The 18,439-nt window shown below is 30.8% G+C and overlaps 1 protein-coding gene across 1 annotated transcript in view; it reads left to right on the top strand.

The window, feature by feature from the left end:
- LOC147073812 (uncharacterized) overlaps positions 1-10,453 on the top strand; it is a 548,328-nt gene extending 537,875 nt beyond the window's left edge. Inside the window, exon 9 of the mRNA XM_085944694.1 lies at positions 10,356-10,453. Coding sequence (XP_085800820.1) covers positions 10,356-10,453 — 98 coding nt within the window. The remainder of the gene's footprint in view (positions 1-10,355) is intronic.
- The last annotated feature ends 7,986 nt before the right edge of the window (positions 10,454-18,439 follow it).

Genomic DNA, 18,439 nt, shown 5'->3' on the forward strand with positions numbered 1-18,439 from the left:
CCAGGCAATGTTATAAATTTTAACGGAACGGTTTTTTGTGAGAAAGATCACAAGCGTCACATCAATCAATCAACGAGCAAACTTTTGAAGTCTTTCAAACAATCCGATAAACTTAATCGGCACACTTCACAAGGATATATCGGTCCGAGTAATTCGCCAATCTCTCACTACGATAGTGGGCCAAGCCACGCCGTCCTATATTTCACTGTCAATTCTCTCCTCACAATACTCTCTTCCCTTAAGGCCGATTTAAGCAACACAGTACTGTGTCAGTTCAGTATCCATTCTAGTCATAAAAATCTATTCGCACATTCATATCAGTGCCAGATCAAATTCTGTCTGTAGTTAGATATAGTATTAATTAGTTTTTATTGTTTAGTTTATTTATATATCGTCACCTCAATTAATACTACAACTAGATAACTGTGATTTGGTCATTGTTGGGAAAATGAAATGAACTTTATTTGATTAACATAAATCTAGGCTATAATTACCATTTAAAATAAAAATGGAAAATTGTCCTTTTCCAATTGGGAACAATAATTAAATAATGTTCAATTTTACGAAAAAATATTGATGATATATTATTTTATTTATTTAATGAATTTTTGTTTTTAAAGTTATCTTACATTTTCAAACACAAAATTAATACAATTACCATAAACTTCTGACTTACCTAGTTTTATCTTTTGGTAGAGAAAGAAATGTACCATCATATTAATTTTTTGTCCATGTCCGATCCTAATAAGATCATACGGGCCTCCACAGAGTAGAGGTTTATTTTAACAGATTTTGTTTTAACGAAAAATGGATGTCAGCCACTTGCCCAACCTATTAGGTCCATACACAAATTGAAAAACAATATGTGTACTTTCCAGGTCCAGAAATCGAACCTGGGACTCACGGCGTTATAAGCCGTGAAACAGTGAAAATCTAGTTGTAGTATTGAGGTGACGATATATATATTGATGCTGTAGTCTTTTTTTATTAATTTTTGATATTATTTTTGACAAACATAATTTTTTAAATAATAATCAACATTTCGAAATCTTTTTTCTTCTTCTGATGTCATCTTCTATCGAAAGCTGGTTTTAATTACATTTATCATTGCGATAAATATGGGCAAGTATACAACCTTTCTACGCTTGATGATAGCTATAACTTCTTTTCACTTAAGTATTGCTTCATTTCATAATCTCATGAGTAATATGAGGAACCAGGAAATTCTCATCGTACACAAATACAGCCACACCTCGAAACCCTTTAGTTTTCTGATGATTTATTCCTCTACAGCTCAGGTTTATACTTTGTAGAATCAATCAATTAGAATGTAATTTAATACCTGATCACCCTCAATTGAGTGCTTTTAATGTCTTTTAGCTTTTAATAATGAAAATATTAAAATTTATTAAAATGGTTTTATGCAAAATATCTTTGACTGTATTTCAGTAGTAATATACTTCTGTAAACTTTGCATATCATTAAATGATGTAATACTATTCTATGTTATAATGTCTGTGAATACGAATAATAAAATAAAAACATACGTTATCTAAAAGCCCACGAGCAGGTAAAACGCCGCGGCTTACCCGCTACCGACCGCGTCACCAAACAAAACTATTTGTTTATAATTTGTCTATCTATACGAACGTGTTGCTAATCGCAAAACAAGGCATTTGGCTAACGAGCGGCGGTCGGAACGCCTCGTGAGGCGGTTGTCTTGCTGCACTGGTTGTGTTATGATATTGTGGCATACGTGATCAGTAACATTGTTCTGCGTGCAGATTAACCGGATTTTAACGGTCACAAAAGTGTCTTAACTGCTCATGTAGAATCGCCCGTAAGTCTGTGTTTTACATAAAAATACTATATTTCCCTGTAAAAAATAATTAATGACAGCGATACATTTAATCTTGTGATTGCTTTTAAATATGTACGAAAAAAAGATTATCAGACATATATTATTTTTGGAAAGTGAAAACCATATACCTGTTTAAATTTCACTTTTTTAGTACTGATTAATTTATTTATCTCAGGTATTAATTCTTTCGTAAAAGTAAATCTATGATTCACAACGACACGACCGTCTGGCACTGTGGTCTATACTTAAACCTTAAATAATTCTCCCCACCGCGTGTGGGTTGGTTAACACCAGCACATGTCAGCGGCGAATAAACACCGACTCGACAAGACAAATGGCCGTAGCTGTCTATGCCATCCAGCTCCTTCGTGTTCCCACAGACATATTGTCAAATTGTGTTATTGTTCCGGCGATAACGGATTAAGAAACTTTGCGTAAAATAGATTATGGAAATTAAAACTCAGATATATGTGAGACACGACACTGCTAACATGGTCATACATAATTTGGCATCATACTCCAAATGTAAAGACCTCTTCTCTTAGATTGTTCCGAAAAAAATATTAACATTTCGTATTAGCCTCTCATTATTAACCTCAATTACAAAAAATAGTATGTTGACGTTATAAGCGTAAACCTAGCTAAGTATCTACAGTTATAATATAATCTTTTGATCTACAGTTACTACGACTGTCCAAATTCATGTTATTCGTTTTGTTAACATATCGTTCACCTCTTCACAGCAAGTGCTTTTTGTTGCTGATTATCAGAGTAGTGATGTCAATACTGAATTTTCCGGTGTCAAATTTTTTGTAGACTAAATCAAATATTCCTATATGGTTTTTCAATGTGTTTGTATTTGTATCTAAGTAGGTAGGGGATTTCCTGAAACTTTTCGTTTCCTCCTTTCTCTTATTCATCCTTTACTGATGGCTCAGCGAATAGCTCACAATCAATCATTTTGCAAAAATAAGATAAAGTTGACTAAAATGTTTAGACCAATATTATATATTTAATATTCTTGTGAAAAAAGAAAAGTGTAAGGTAAAATGTGTATATTTCATATATGAGTAAATTATCCATAACAATTGTATTATTTTCATTCATTCATAATGTCTTTTAGTTTTCATCACATTCATTCATTTTACAACTCATTCATATTTATTTGTATGGTGGTAATGTAAAAAAGAAAATATCAATGTCAGCCTGTCTTCGTTGGCATAATGGAGGACAGTTATTTTCCCAATAAGGGCAAATCAGGTGCAGGTCTCAACGATGGTTTTAATTTATCCCTCTAAATGAGAACTTCTAATGTGTGTACTAGTCAAAATATTAGAAGATCAGTTGTTTGATTTTGAAAATATGCAAAACTAATCTGCCATTAGTGATACCAGTTAGGAGGACAATAAATATATTTAACCTAATTGCCTATGAAATCCACATATTCCATTGGAGCTACAGTGGATTTATTATGAAGTTGTTTTATAAATTATTACAATAGGGTATATTAAATTTAATTCAATCAATTTACTTTATTGTACAATATTTATATTATTTCGTATATTTTTAAACGGAAACATATTAAATATTATAGTAAACAATGTAAAAATGGATACCCGGTGTATTATTAATAAGATAATACAACAAAACAAATTTATCTTGACGAACTTACAGAGACTACAAAATTATATTCTTCTTCTTCGGCCATATCCGCCCCTTAGTTGGAGCATAATATGGACACCGCGAGGCGCCTCCAAGAATCCCTGTCGCTCGCCAGTCTTTTTGCATCGTTCCAGGTCAAACTACCATCTTGTAACTTCGCCGTATATACTCTCTATAGATAGTATTTAGCGGTCTTCCAGGACGCCGGAATCCGGTTGGCTTGAAAAACATGCAAACCAGGTTGAAATTCTTATTTATAAAGCATACATATTATCGAAGAATCCCAGAAATAAATCGTGTACAAATGTACCAAATGAAATTTGAACCGACGTCCATTGTAATACTTGCGGTGAGCTTCAACAATTAAGCTACCGATATAATGATATCCATGCAGATTTTTAACACGCATGTTATAACATACAAGGAAAAGATGGCTAAAATCAAACTGTGCGTTAACGGATATTACAGAGAAAGAAGAAAATGATAATACTGTTTATACTTGTTATAATAACGACTGATTTTCCATTATAATGTAAATTGTATTAATTATTTACATTTACAAATTTCATGCTTCTGTACAGCTTATATATTTTAATATTATTATTATGTACTATTTATTACCCACGTCGTTTTTGAGGCTTATATGAAATGCAAAGCTCTGACACACAAGTAACTTAGATTGGCAAAAGTTTTTTGCTCGCGTGAAACAATCCCCTGTCTTATTTTGGACAGGGGTTGAACAAAGTTTTCCGAAGGATACGTATTATTCCGAAGCTACTGCTTCCTGGTAGTATTGCTTATCAGACAATAAATCAATTTCTATCCGGGGCTTTCCCGGCCAGACTCGTGACAGGTTCGATTGTATTACACGTCTTAACTTGTGCAACTAAGTATTTCCAGAATGTGTTTGATAAATGGAATCGATGATAGACCTGTGTTTTATTGCGTGCACTGCTAGAAGAACGTGAGACATACAAACTGACACGTAATTGAAGGCTATTATCTATTTATAGATCAAGCAAGGAAACTCAGATAATTAACTCTACTTAAAATATTTAATATAATACTAAATATAATAATTCATTATTATTTTCATTCAATTCTTTCCATTCTTACAGGAAAAGATAAGATTATTTTTCTTAGTATTTATAATATGAAAACAATGTTTATTTTACGTTTTAATATAATTCTGTGGAAAATAATCAAAAGCTGATATGTCCAAAATATGCCTGTTTTGGATTTTGGTTGATATGTCATGGATAATATATTTTTAAATTGTTAAAAGCTGACATGTCTACCATACATAATGCCATCTCTAATTCAGTGTGACCATACAAGATATTTCACATTACTTAAAAAATATAAGAGTCATTATTTGATTTGAAGTGTCCTAAAATCTGCAATGTGTCAAAACTTTGATTTGTGGAGTTATCATTATTATTTTGAACAATGGCAAAAGTATCACATTTTACTAGTGATAATCATTTAAGTACCTACTAAAAAATTGTTAAATATTCTTACTGCTTACCAGAATGATGAGTGTTTGTGAAACCATGGTCCCCACATCTTGAATCGGCCCCCCAGGCCAGAACTTTGGCGGGCCCCTATATATTTCTAATTTTAAGGCTGTTCTGATGTTCCGCATCGTAAAAATAAGGACATTCCGTCTAATTTCAGCATTCTTTTAGATTGTTAAATAAATTCATTATAATTATTGAGTAATCGAGATTCGTCAAATGAAGAAACTCTGTGCGTGGATTATCACTCAATTATAACAATCATCATATATCTTCTTTGATGTGGCTTATCAATGTTATCAAGTCTTATAATGTCCTTGTGTAATTTAAACATTCAATGTTTTTAAAAATCGAATTGAAAAAAATCAGATTAAAGAAGGTTTCACTTTCTTAAATAATGTTATAATAAATATACTCTGAATATAGAAAAGTATATTTTAAAAACGTTTTTAAAAAATTGTGCGTAATTCAGAGGGGAAAAGTCAAAAATCAGCAGTCTTTGAAAAAAAATTTTATGTACTTGACAATTTAATTGAATACCAAACTATCAGTAGATTTAAGTCACGAGGACCACATTGAGAGGTACATATTTAAAAAATGCCAAACGATAGAACACTTGAGGTAGACCACGAATGAGATGGATTAACTATGTAGAGGTAGACTAGAACAGGGTGTAAATACTTGATAACTGAAACAAATTAGCGAGGATTTATTTCAAATGAAGGACATTTATGTAGGAGACTAAATGCAGCCCTTTGAAACAGTACTTAGAAATAAGAAGAAGTATGGGAACATCTCACATTCACATGCTACAAAACTCATCGTACATAATAATATATTTATTCAAAAGACCAATCGACGTATTATGTATTTAGAATTCAGCGGTTTCCGTCGATGTAATGTTGTACTATTTTAACGTTACAAGTGACCTTTCTCGTCCGACAAAAAAGCTTCATGGTTTAAAAAATGAATGCTAAACGTTTACAATAATACTCTATTCATAGTATTGTCTCCCTTGCCAAAGTGAAAACATCATTTATTTAGCGTATTTCAGTTTCCTTACGAAATTGGGTAGGGAACGACACATGAAAAGTCCACAAGAGTAACAAAATTTACCCTTCCGAAATAAAGTGCCGTCTATGTATGAGTTGTCCGGATTACATTTAGAGCTTTAAGCTTCTCAATGTTTTTATTCGTCAATGTCGCTTATTTTCTTCCGGCTTTGTAACGTTATACAACACTTGTCATACACGGTTTGGAAACTTGGGTGCTAACCAAATGTGATTATGTTAATGTTCCTGGACACATTTGAAGGAAAAATACTTCGCTGGAATTAGACCCCATTTTCCAAGAAGTTTACGTCAAGTATAACGATATTGTGATGACACCACTAAAGCGTATCTTTATATTATCAAAGTAAATATTATCAACTATTATATCATATTGATTATTTTTATTTGACCGTCGAAATACTATCCCTGGGTTTATTCTATCAAGCTGTATGTAAGAGTTGATCATTATTATTAACGACAATGGAGCCCGGTTTGTGAGCCTGGCTACCTCCAACATCGTTTTCAACCATGGTTTTTTTATGTTCTACGGCATCGTAGGCCCATAGAAATTGAGTCATAAAAATGTAAAAAACATATACATTCAGATGATATATATGATTTCATTGAGATTTTGAAATTAACTTACTTAAAATTAAATCGTTACTATTTTTTTTCCGCACCCATATTATATGAAAGTTATCTCTTAATTAACTATGTGAAAGCCCGTGTGACATCGTTTTGATTTGTATTGTATCATTATTTACTGCCTGCCGCAGGAGTGAGTGAAAGAGATTTATTTAAGGAAACAAAACATTGTCGACATAAAAAATCTAAATTCAAGACGTTCACAACATAATATTTACATTATAACAAATATTAAGAAGAATATTATTAATATTAATAATAAAGAAAACATGAGTACAATTTTATACAGAAAAATAAAATTTCGAATACAAAATACATAGCACATCACCGAAAATGGCTACGTCTTTGGGAAGCGCATTGACAAGCCTTGCACCCCTCGCTAATGGTGATTGATAGGCTTACCACGAGGAAACGGTTCCGATCCAGAATAAATCATGACTGCGACCACGTAGGTAATTTACACCAGGATTGGAGACCATCCCTCGCGATAACAGGCAAAAATGTTTCAAGAGCAGAAGATGATGTGAATCATCACGCTTTAAACTGAAGCATACTTTTGCCTGACCGTCGCTCAATAAACTCTTCGCACAGTATGAGAATAGTTTGACAATGACAGAAGACAAGTGTTGTTACTTAATTATCCTAAGCCAAATACATATTTAAGAACATTGAAATTAATGGTCCCACTAAACCACATCCATCCCGCACCACACCCGGTCTTAATCGGCTATATTATGGGATGTGAAGCATCATTTTTTTTATTACTGGTAATGTCTCAGAAGCAGTTACCTAAGACTGAGGTAGCCATGCACTCAAATATGCTTTGACTGAATTTACATTACTCTATGTAAAAAGTACCTAACTATGAGAGAGGAGCACGTAGAAGCAAAATTTATATTAAATTTATATTAACATTATAGTTAGTAACAAAATCTAATACAAAACAGCTGAACAATCTAATTGAAAAGATCTTCACGTTGGCTGTATGATACCGCAAATTTTCTAAATGCCACAAATTTGGTTTTTGTGGCGACCAGGTTGGACGGTCTGATGGAGAACAACTGATTTTAGGTTCCCCATCTCCACCCATAATGTATGTATAGCCGTAGATATGCAGAACCGCCTTCCATGTCGCTTAAAATGTGTCTGAAAGAAAAAAAATACATACAGAGCCACACGGGACTGGTGTAACAACCATGCACCGTGGCACTTATAGAAAGAATTTAGAGAGAAAATGAAAGTGTTGGACTGGCTCAGCTAGTCTCAGTGACATGTCCTTTGTATTCGCATACTGAATATCAAGATTAAAATTCGATGATGACTCTATGGAGAAATTGGGATCAACTCGATTAACCTGCTCTCCATATGACGCTGCTAATCTCTCAAATGCCTCAAAGTAAGCCTCAGTTGATATCAAGTCTGCGTAACCAATTGAACCCATATCTAAACAGCTACGGTCGCTCAGAATCCATAAGCGGACAATCCCAGATAACGTGTTCAACGTCTTGGTGATCATGCCCGCAAGTTCAACTCAGCCCATCTTTTATCAATCGAAACCCATAGAGTTTTGCGGCAAAATTGTCATAGCTGGTAAGGAATTGGTTATTCCAGTGAGTGGTTTGAAGTTTCTTCATTTGATGCCTGCAAAATATGTCTGGAAAAAATAAGAAAATTAGCCTCTTCGAGGACGCCGTCCATCTCGACTACCATGCCATGGATGCGGTCTTGTAAACGAGGTCGTTTACAGTTTTCCTGTAAGGTACGTTCTCGGACCTCTGCCGGCTTGATACTAGAAAAAGAACAAGTCTACTTTAGACTAATATTTGGTCACGCCGAGAGTCTAGGGGTTATTTTCCACTCTATCCAATGGGAGCCGTGATATCCTGGCGCATCATCGTCGTCCCAGGTCTTGTCGATGTTAGGCGCTTCAATGATGATGCATCGTCTATTATTTCTACAATATCCTGTTTTAGGAATTTATATACAAATACTAATATATTCCACTCGCACGTAACTTTTTATGATGTTTGCATTTTTCGTTTGTTTTTCATTGCATTTTTTATTTAAATAGTGTAAACATTATTACTTATTTTCTTTTGTTTTCTTCTTTATGATATTGTGAATATGAGCGTCATGATTTTTTAATTTTAAATATTCACTATAATGATGTAGAATAAATCATTTTTAATGGTTTTGAAACAAAGGTATTTTTATTAATTCTACTGCAATTGAGTCATTTACGTTAACAGCTGCTTAGGGTTATAAACCTATTTTAGGAAATCCAAACATGGCTCAATTGAAATAGAATTAATCAAAATAACTTTGTTTAAAAACTATGATAATGGAGTTCTACGATGTAAACGCTAGTTCAATTAATAAATCAATTTTAGTTTAAAAATATTAAGAATTCAATAATGGGGAGGCTGAAAATAATGTTAACTTTATTATTTAGAAAATTAAATATTCACCATAACTTTTACAGCGACATACATTTAAAAACTTTTAAAATAATATGCTCATTCTGAGATTGAGAACCTTTTTCCCAAAGGGATCACAATGTCAATAGATATACTGTAAACATATAATATATACCCACGCTATACGCATACATAACATATTATTATATGAATAATACATGTAAATTACATGTCGACTGAGCTTTAAGGTGATGGATGTATGTTTAAATTTATAATTGACCTGGTGAAGGAAATACAGCTTATTTTATAATTCGATGAATATTTCATTTCTGGGCATATTTACTAAATGATATTCTTTGTAAATGTCAATTTTTAGCTAATTTATTTTCATTGTATTTCTTAAATTAAAGATAATGTGTTTATTAAATTTCTACTGACCAGTATACTAATTTGTTCACGTTGTTAATAATATGTTAACTGTTAACATATATTTGATATAATGATTAAGGTTAATCTATTTTTATTGATTATATTAATATCAAGCACTTACCTTTTACCCAAAATTTTATTGTAATATTGTTTGTCATTTTCGTAATTGTGTATTACGTTCAACTTTATTATGTATTATGACGTATTTGCCAATCACTGTTGTATCACAATACTGCCATTATATATTTTTTAAAAGGTATTTTATCATTAAAACTTTTCATTTTATTAAGACTTTTTTTGTAAATTATGTGTCAAATATTATTTTAGGCAAGGTATGAAAAAACAAAAAAATATTACCATGGTTACCAAACATAATTCAAATTGTTAAAGTGTTCACATCATTTATTTTACTAATAATATTGTAAGTATCAACAACAAAAATAAACAGACTGTAAAATATATAAAACACTACATTTTATAGTAGTGAAAACTGACGGTGAAAAACAATAAAATTTTATATGAATCTACCCACATATGCAATCACATTAATTTCGAGTCTAGAATAAATAAATATGTAGATGTTTGTTTTTAATTTTTAAAAAAATGTATTTTAAAAACTGAAAATACAAAAATATATTATACAAGTTCATGGAAAAATCTTGAGCAGAGTGGGAATTGGAACACACGTCTTTCATTTGCCAAGCGAGTGATATTTTAAGATAAATTTTTACCCATTATTTCTACTAAGTATGTGTTATCTCTTTTGTTTTAGTACCAATTGGGAGTCCCAAAGATTGCAGTCCGACGTTGTCTCCGCATAACGTGAACGCCTTCTCAAGATCAATCGACAATAGTGTTCTATCAAGGTAAGCTTCAAACCATTTGATGCCTTTTGCCTAACATCTGTGTTTTGACTTTATGTTCTTTTTTCAATTACTATTTTTTTATTCAACGAATAATTCACAAGATTTAAGAATGTAACATTCTAATTATTGAACATACATAATTTTGAAAGCGCTTTAGAGAGTATTAAAAACCATTAGTTAAAATTTGTCGCAATTAATTATGACGCTTTAGCATAGTGGTCTATGTGCATGGGTGCGATACTCGAAAGATGCTGGTTCGATTCCTGCGAGGTGTCTTACTTTTTTCAAAAGATTTTTTCTATTGGTTATAATATATTTTCTTAGAAGTGTTTTCAAAACTATGTATGTTTTATGTTCATTGTTGAAAATAATAATGATTCAATTAAATCAGTTAAACGAAAGCATGATTTTATCCAATATGTCCTACTTTTTATCGATGGATATTTTTTGGAGTTATTAATCGATTTAAAAAATTACTTATATCAATTATATTTATATAGGCCCATATTATGATCTTCTTAGGATCAAAGATGGTCAAACATTTTATAAAAAAATAGTCTATAGGTGCTCGCAAAAGTGCTCTTGGGCGCGTTTTGTGTTTGCAAACACATGGTTAGAAATCCCTGGATTAGACGGTAGCTTTTTATATATTACCAAAAACCGTTACAAATTTAATGAAAAAATAATGTAAGGTATTTAATATTCATCATATACCAGTATGTTTGATTGATAATATTAAGATATGTGATATATTAATATATCTGAATTGTTTTTGAATTATTAACTTTTTTTTAATAATTTGTTACATTTAAGATGTTTTATTTTCATTCAATTTTTTATCATATTTTCAATAATAAGAAATATTCTGTCCATATTACCGTAAATGATTCTTTAATCTAAAATTCTGTAAAAAAATCTTTTGACGTTCGCTTGTTGAATTAGCAAAATATTTCCTGCTTAAGTGGCAACGAGTTTTCTTTTTGTCCGAATTTCTTTTGAAATTTCGGAAAATTGTCAATGCCTCCCATTCACTCCAGATTAGCACGTGTATTGAAGGCTGGATTTTTTTTCCGAATATCGGTTAACATTCATCCAGTAATCAGAATCAAGTTATAAGAGGGAAGCCAATATACGTAAAAGGATAATCAAACGTTTCAAAATAATGAAACATTTAACATGATTTGACGGGTTCAGAAAAAATGATGATACCGTCTGAATAATATTATTATCACCTTGGCACAGGAAAAATATTGAAATACATTAACAGAAGCTATCTAAAGAATTATAATATTATAAAATACCTATTTATATCGAGAGGTTTATGTAGGAGGGTTTATTTACACTTTAATAATTACAATCACGGATTCGGGGAAATTAAATATTAAGTTATTTTGCTTTTTACACGAGATATAAAACATAAATATTAATTGAAGTAACAAAACGTTGGCACGGAAAAAAAAACGCTGCAAGTTAGGTTAGGCAGTTTCAAAGGTTGCTTCCCGAGTATCTACTCTCTATCCTCCAAGCCACATGGAGTCAAGGAATTGTACTGTATCTTCACTATGCCATGATTCATGGAATTCTTTGTATTGTGATGCATCCTCGATCGTGTTATTTAAAGATACAAATATTATGTATGTGCGAGTTCTTTTGTTCCTAACTCTGTCGATTACAGAATTATTTATGGGGGATTTAGGCATCTATTGCGCAATTTGGTATCTACAATCAGAAAATTAAAATTAAAATACGTTTGCATTATAATCGTTTTTGTTGTTGTATTGTTTAGTAATACATATACGTATTATAAATCAATTGCAAAAAACTGTAAATAGAATTATTTAAAACCATGGTGATAATGATTGGTATTATCGAAAATAAATGAATAGATTTAAAAAATATGTCACATTAAATTGCTGTTAAAATTGGGCAAAAATAAATTAATATTCAATTAATTAAACAGAAGTCAAGTTTGTAATTTGATAAATTAGTTTCAATTTCGTACAAATTCTTGATAATACTCAAAACCTTGAATACGAAATCACTTTCTCTGATTAAAATCTCGAGTCTTTTCATTGAAACTTTGTTTTTATTTAATCTAAATCAAAGAGTAGGGGCCGTATTGAAAATTCAATGTGAAAGTTTTTCTATAGACTCGCCTCGTTATCCAATCGACTTAGCATGTGACCAATGAATCGCATGGCGTTAGCAAAAGGTATATTATATTTTGTGTAGTGATGATATTTTAAAATGAATTTTTAATTTTAATTGTTGTTTAAACGTTTATATAGTATTAAAAGGGGTATATATACGTTCATTAAAAAAACACTATATTGAACATTGTACGCTTAACATGTAAAATGATATTTTGCACATATTACCTATACACGACATTGTAAAAGCTTTGTTGAATGTTTCAATATGATTCAGTGTCCTCACCTGAAGCTTTCCTTTTATATACAAATTTTCGATACCACAGTTCAATAGGGGAACAACTCAAAATTTAAAGGTTTTGAGTTAAGAATACCATTCAATGTAGAAAAGTCTTCTCTTTATAATTCAGCAAAAAAATAGTCAAAAATGTCTTCAATGTGTCATAAAATCGAATAATCCTTTCTGAGATTAATTAGTAATTCCGTTATATAATCAAATTTATTGGTGAATTCCTTATTAAAATGTACAATTTCATTGTTTATTGATGAATTCCACTAAATTAAACATAAAAAACCTACACTTTTAACGAAATCAAGGCTTTAAAATTAAAATGAGAATTACTGTAAAAAATTCAAACGCCATTATTTTGGAATAAGGTTTTATGAGTTGTTCTCCTATTGAACTGGGGTATCGAATGTTAACATTAAAAATCACTTTAAAACTTGTTATTTTAATTCATACGTCGGGATTTTCCCAAACAGTTTTAAAAATAATTTGTGTGAAATTATCATAAGAACTTTCATATTGCAATTTGTAAAAAAAACATATGACATAATATCATACGTCTGACACAATAGCCAGTTTAACAAAAAATATTACTTCTTGTCATTGTAATACGAACGAATGGATTGATACTATGGTAACAAACAGTAACACATGAAATGTATACTCAAAAATATTCGATCAATGTGCATATACAAAATAAATATAATTTAAAATATAAGAAATGAGAGATAATTTTATAATATATTTACTAGATGAAAAAAAATATTTCCGGAACTAACAACTCTAACAAAATGTATGGTAAAATACATTAGATTTAAAGACAAATCACAATTTGTCTCGAAGACGTCTTAAAAAACATCTGCGAAAAATGATTTACAAAGCATTTATAATTATGCCAAATGAATGTGAGTATTGATGCTTCCAGAAACTTATATTTATGCTACCATATCGATCGCTTTAAGTTCAACTATCGTCTCTTGTTGCCTTCCAGTTTAATGAAAATAAGTTTCTTGGGTTGGTGTGTTGAAAGGTGTTATCCATTTTTGAGACATCGCCTATTTATCAGTCTCCCCAATATTTGAATGATAAATAATTTATATATTAAAGTATATCGACGTTGCTAAGCTAAAAGATTTATGATTCCGTGATAGTTTTTAGCAAAAATTAGCTATATGAATTGATTATAATTGTATTTTACGCGTTCCAAAAGTTCGTGAGTAACTAATAATTCCACGACGAATTCAATTATTACTATTATTTAATAGGATATTGAGTGAAAATATGTGAAAAGAAACTACCTATTTAAATTATTATTTCAAGTTGCTCTCCTACAATGCTGTAAATTACCACTTACGCTTTTTTATAAAATTCAATATAATAACAAAAAAAAACGTAACTTATAGGTATTATTATGTTATGAAAAAAGTAGTAAAAAGCTGAATCTGAGATTATAGTGGTTTTAATGAATAATTCGTTTATTTTTCATCAAAGCACTATTTTATTAATTTCTCAACAGATTTAACATATTATTATCTTAATGTCCTTAGAAGAAAACTAAAAAATCGGTGTGTGTACTCATGTACGCGCGTTAGAAATTATACTTCTTTGGCGTAACAAAACAAAAACAAAACTTGTGATAAACTAGATTTGACTAGCACTTAATTAACTTGTTAAATTATACACTCAAGAAAAAGGACTGCTTATTGGAACGTCGTTGGTTTATTTCTATACACTTTAACTTATTTTACTAAATTATATAATGGTTTCTCGTTGTTTTTATTTTTAAAGTAACAACTGTCACTAACAGTTTAATCCTTCGTTTACGTAAGGAATTGCAAATGGCCGACAATAATAAATTCGCTACCTAGGCAACGGAATAATTCGAAACTATAATACTATACTGTATAATCAACACGATTGCAGTATCATACTGTGATGTAAAGGTAGTGCGTTCGGCTGACATCCGAACAATCGGTGGCTCGAATCCAATCAAGTGCGTTTTTTTTCGTGTGAAATAATAAATTATATGTTACATGTCACACGCCAAAAATACACTCTGATCTGATTTTCAAAACGCGCGAAAAGAAATATAACATCAAAAAAATCCAACTTTGCTATATTAAATAGATTTTCATAGAGAAGAGATTATATTAACAGATTTTTCACCAAAAATGGTTAGACATTCACCCAATGCATTGGGTACTTGCGCGAGATGTAAACAATATATTCCTACTGTTTCAAAAATGGTCGCTCTATCACCGTGGATGCACTCCTAATTCATTTTCATTTGATACCGAAATACTAATTTATTTAATAAACAATCAATAAGTTATTCGTTAACTCAATATTTTATTCGAACAAAAAATAATCACCGCCTCATTTCGTCCTAAATATTCAACTTCAAAACAAATCTTTATAATTTAACCAGTCAATCATTCCGAGGCATTGATTTCATTTCAAGTGACAAACTTTTGATTTGTTTACTACGCTTATTTATCTGCAGAGAAATTTAATTTTCGAAAGCAAAGTTTAATATCGTTATTAACATGGCCGTCCAGAGAGGAATCAGTAGGACTAAGCTGGATATATTATGTACATAATTATTTAATATTACATATAATTAATTAACAAATGATTATAATGTATTATTAAAAGCTATTGATTCAATGTAATAGTCATCAAATAAAATGAAACTTACCTTTATTTCAACATAGTAATTGTATAAAAGTTTAGCTATAATATTAGTCACACATAACAATGATACAATCTCTATAAAAAAAAAGTTCACTACGAGGGAGTCATATCGCTACCCGGTTGAGGCAGTCCGCTACGGGCCTCGGTACAGACAGCACGCACATTTACAAGTCATACAAACTTTTCATCCATTGTAACTCATGCGATGATAAATTAATCAATCTATTTTTTATCAAGCATCTTCACGTATTTCACTGGTAACAGTACAACCGAAACTACATAACTATCAGATAGATGTTTTAAATTTTATTTACATTTATTTATTTATTTATAAATGTACTTACACAGATGTATAATTTGTATTTATTTGAGAGTTGTAAATTCACATGCAACACAAATAAAGTGAGAGAAAATTTAATGATTACTAGTACAAATGTACATAAACTAATATCCCGTTGACACATGAATGGATTTACTGCTGACTGTACGTATTATAACAAAAAGATACACGTGTAAACACGTATTCCCGTGCAAGTTGCAAAATTGCATGGTTAAATGAAAAACTTCAAAAGCTTCTGAATTTCCACGCGACAATTGAACTATGCGATATCTGAGCCGCAGTAGCAGTAGAACAATAGTGACGAACCTACCGGGAAAAAACGAACTACACAATGTAGAGACCAATTTTGACGTTTTCTGATTTTCATCCTGTCCCATTTCCTGTCAAATAGCACCATACAATGACAAAATCGCGTCTAACTTACTCTTGAAGAATGAGATTCAAATTTCAAATTCAAATTTATTTATTTTACATATAATGAATATAACAAAATATAAATTTAAAGCGTTCACGACATGACATAAAATAAGTTTTAACAATTTTTAAAATAAATAATTCAGAGAAATGTGAGTTAATAATACAATAAATAATAAAATAAGAAATAAAATAAGAAAATAAATAAAATAACATAACAAAAATAAAAGAAGATGGAAGCACACAGAGTGAACTTTGATAGATCCTATCTTAAAAACTTATAAAACAACGTCCACCTAAATTCACCTCACGTAAGTGGAATATATCAATATCCGAAGCGATTTCATTAAATATGGTTATTGCCCTCCCATTGGCATTACTAATGGCAGGTTATTTCTGCACCATGGGAGAACAAACAACGGATGCCCTCGATTTCAAAGGTAATTAATTATCAGAGACACACAAGCCAACGCCACCAAGAATGGCAGAATTCACATTTACGCCGCGTATAAGTTTGAAAAAATATGTAGTTAAATAAAGATCCCTTCTAAATTTGCAATCTGGAATTTGGAATCCCTTCTAGATTGGCGAGGCAGTCAGCACTTTTACGTGTACAGTTATTATCGCAATAGTTTATAATACACACTATTGCTGCAAGTAAATCCATGTGCGTGTATAGGCGCTAACAGACCAAGTGATATAAAATATGATAATTAATTCATATGTTGTCAAAATCATTATTTTATTCTGTTTAAGCATCTGATTATAATGATTTTTTGTGGTTATGTCCGGAGATGCAGGGAGTTGTCTAAAGTTACTTAACAATTATAATATGGGTCTCGACTTAAAAGTAGTTTGAAATCGGTACTTTAATATTCCACAAAACTGTTTCATTTCTGATTGCCTTAATATTTACTATTTTTCTCAAAACATTACAACAACATCATATTATCATCATGCCTAGAAATAGTATGTTTAGTTTAATAAGGGCGAGTCTGCCATTCAGTAGAGAATAATCATTAAAGACTAATAAGAATTATTATTTAAATATCAATATCCTGGATCTTCTAATTAAACTTATTATATGTATCTATAAAAAATAAATTTACTCAGAAGTGTAATTATTATTAGGGTGGATTATTACATTTAAATGATTTTTTAAATGATTACTTCATATTTTACCAGTGCGTAAGACGCTGGTATTTCATTCGGTGGCTTCAGTTTCAATTCTCGGTGAGGTCACAATATAATATTATTATTGGAATTGGAATTATTAGAATTGAAACCGAAGCCACCGTTTGAAATACCAGCGTCATACGCACTGGTAAAATATGAAGTAATCAATATAGTAATCATATTATATATGTGATTTTCTAAAATCTTCAGGGTTTGTGATTGTATCACTTTCATTAATACTAAATACACTACTGTTTTTGGACCTCATGACCTGTTGTGGCGATAAAAATAATATACTATATGTTTATATATATATATATATATATATATCGTTTATAATTATAGTGATTAGATAATAACCCAAAAACCAAACCCGCATAATACCTGGTCTTAATTGACCATATTCCAAAGCACAAAAGCTGGTGAAAGGTAAATACAGTTGTTTATGCCTTGTAATATCTCAAGGGTTACCCAATACATAGTTTACCATGCTCTTAAACTTCCTTGTAAAAATAAGGTAGACAATCCTATACGCATGAAGTATCGTCAATTGAATGAGTAAATATTTTTCCAGCTCAGATATTTTATTTTGAAGATTTCTTAGCTAGGTAGGTTAGTTTTTTTGAATATTTATTTGATTAACAATATTTTTTCCAAAGCCAATTCACACCTGGTAGAAAAAGCTTGTTTGTATGAATTTGAAAAGAAAATTTGAGTCCGCTGAGAGTCTGTTGACTCCATCGTTGGGCAAACAGAAATTTATCGGTGTCTAATGAAAAGCCGGCGCATTTTGAAAGCTTTCGCAGTTTATCAAATGTATAGGTGCTAAAACTTTATAAAGATCCAAATCATCAATATTCTGTGATAAGTTAAAGAGGTTTTTTACTATACACAAGAGGATGTACTACTAAAAGAAAAAGTTCTGTTGCT

This window comes from Rhyacophila brunnea, unplaced genomic scaffold (genome assembly GCF_057557595.1).
Source record: "Rhyacophila brunnea isolate RB1 unplaced genomic scaffold, BYU_Rbru_1.0 scaffold_17, whole genome shotgun sequence".
In the NCBI taxonomy this organism is placed as follows: Eukaryota; Metazoa; Arthropoda; class Insecta; order Trichoptera; family Rhyacophilidae; genus Rhyacophila; species Rhyacophila brunnea.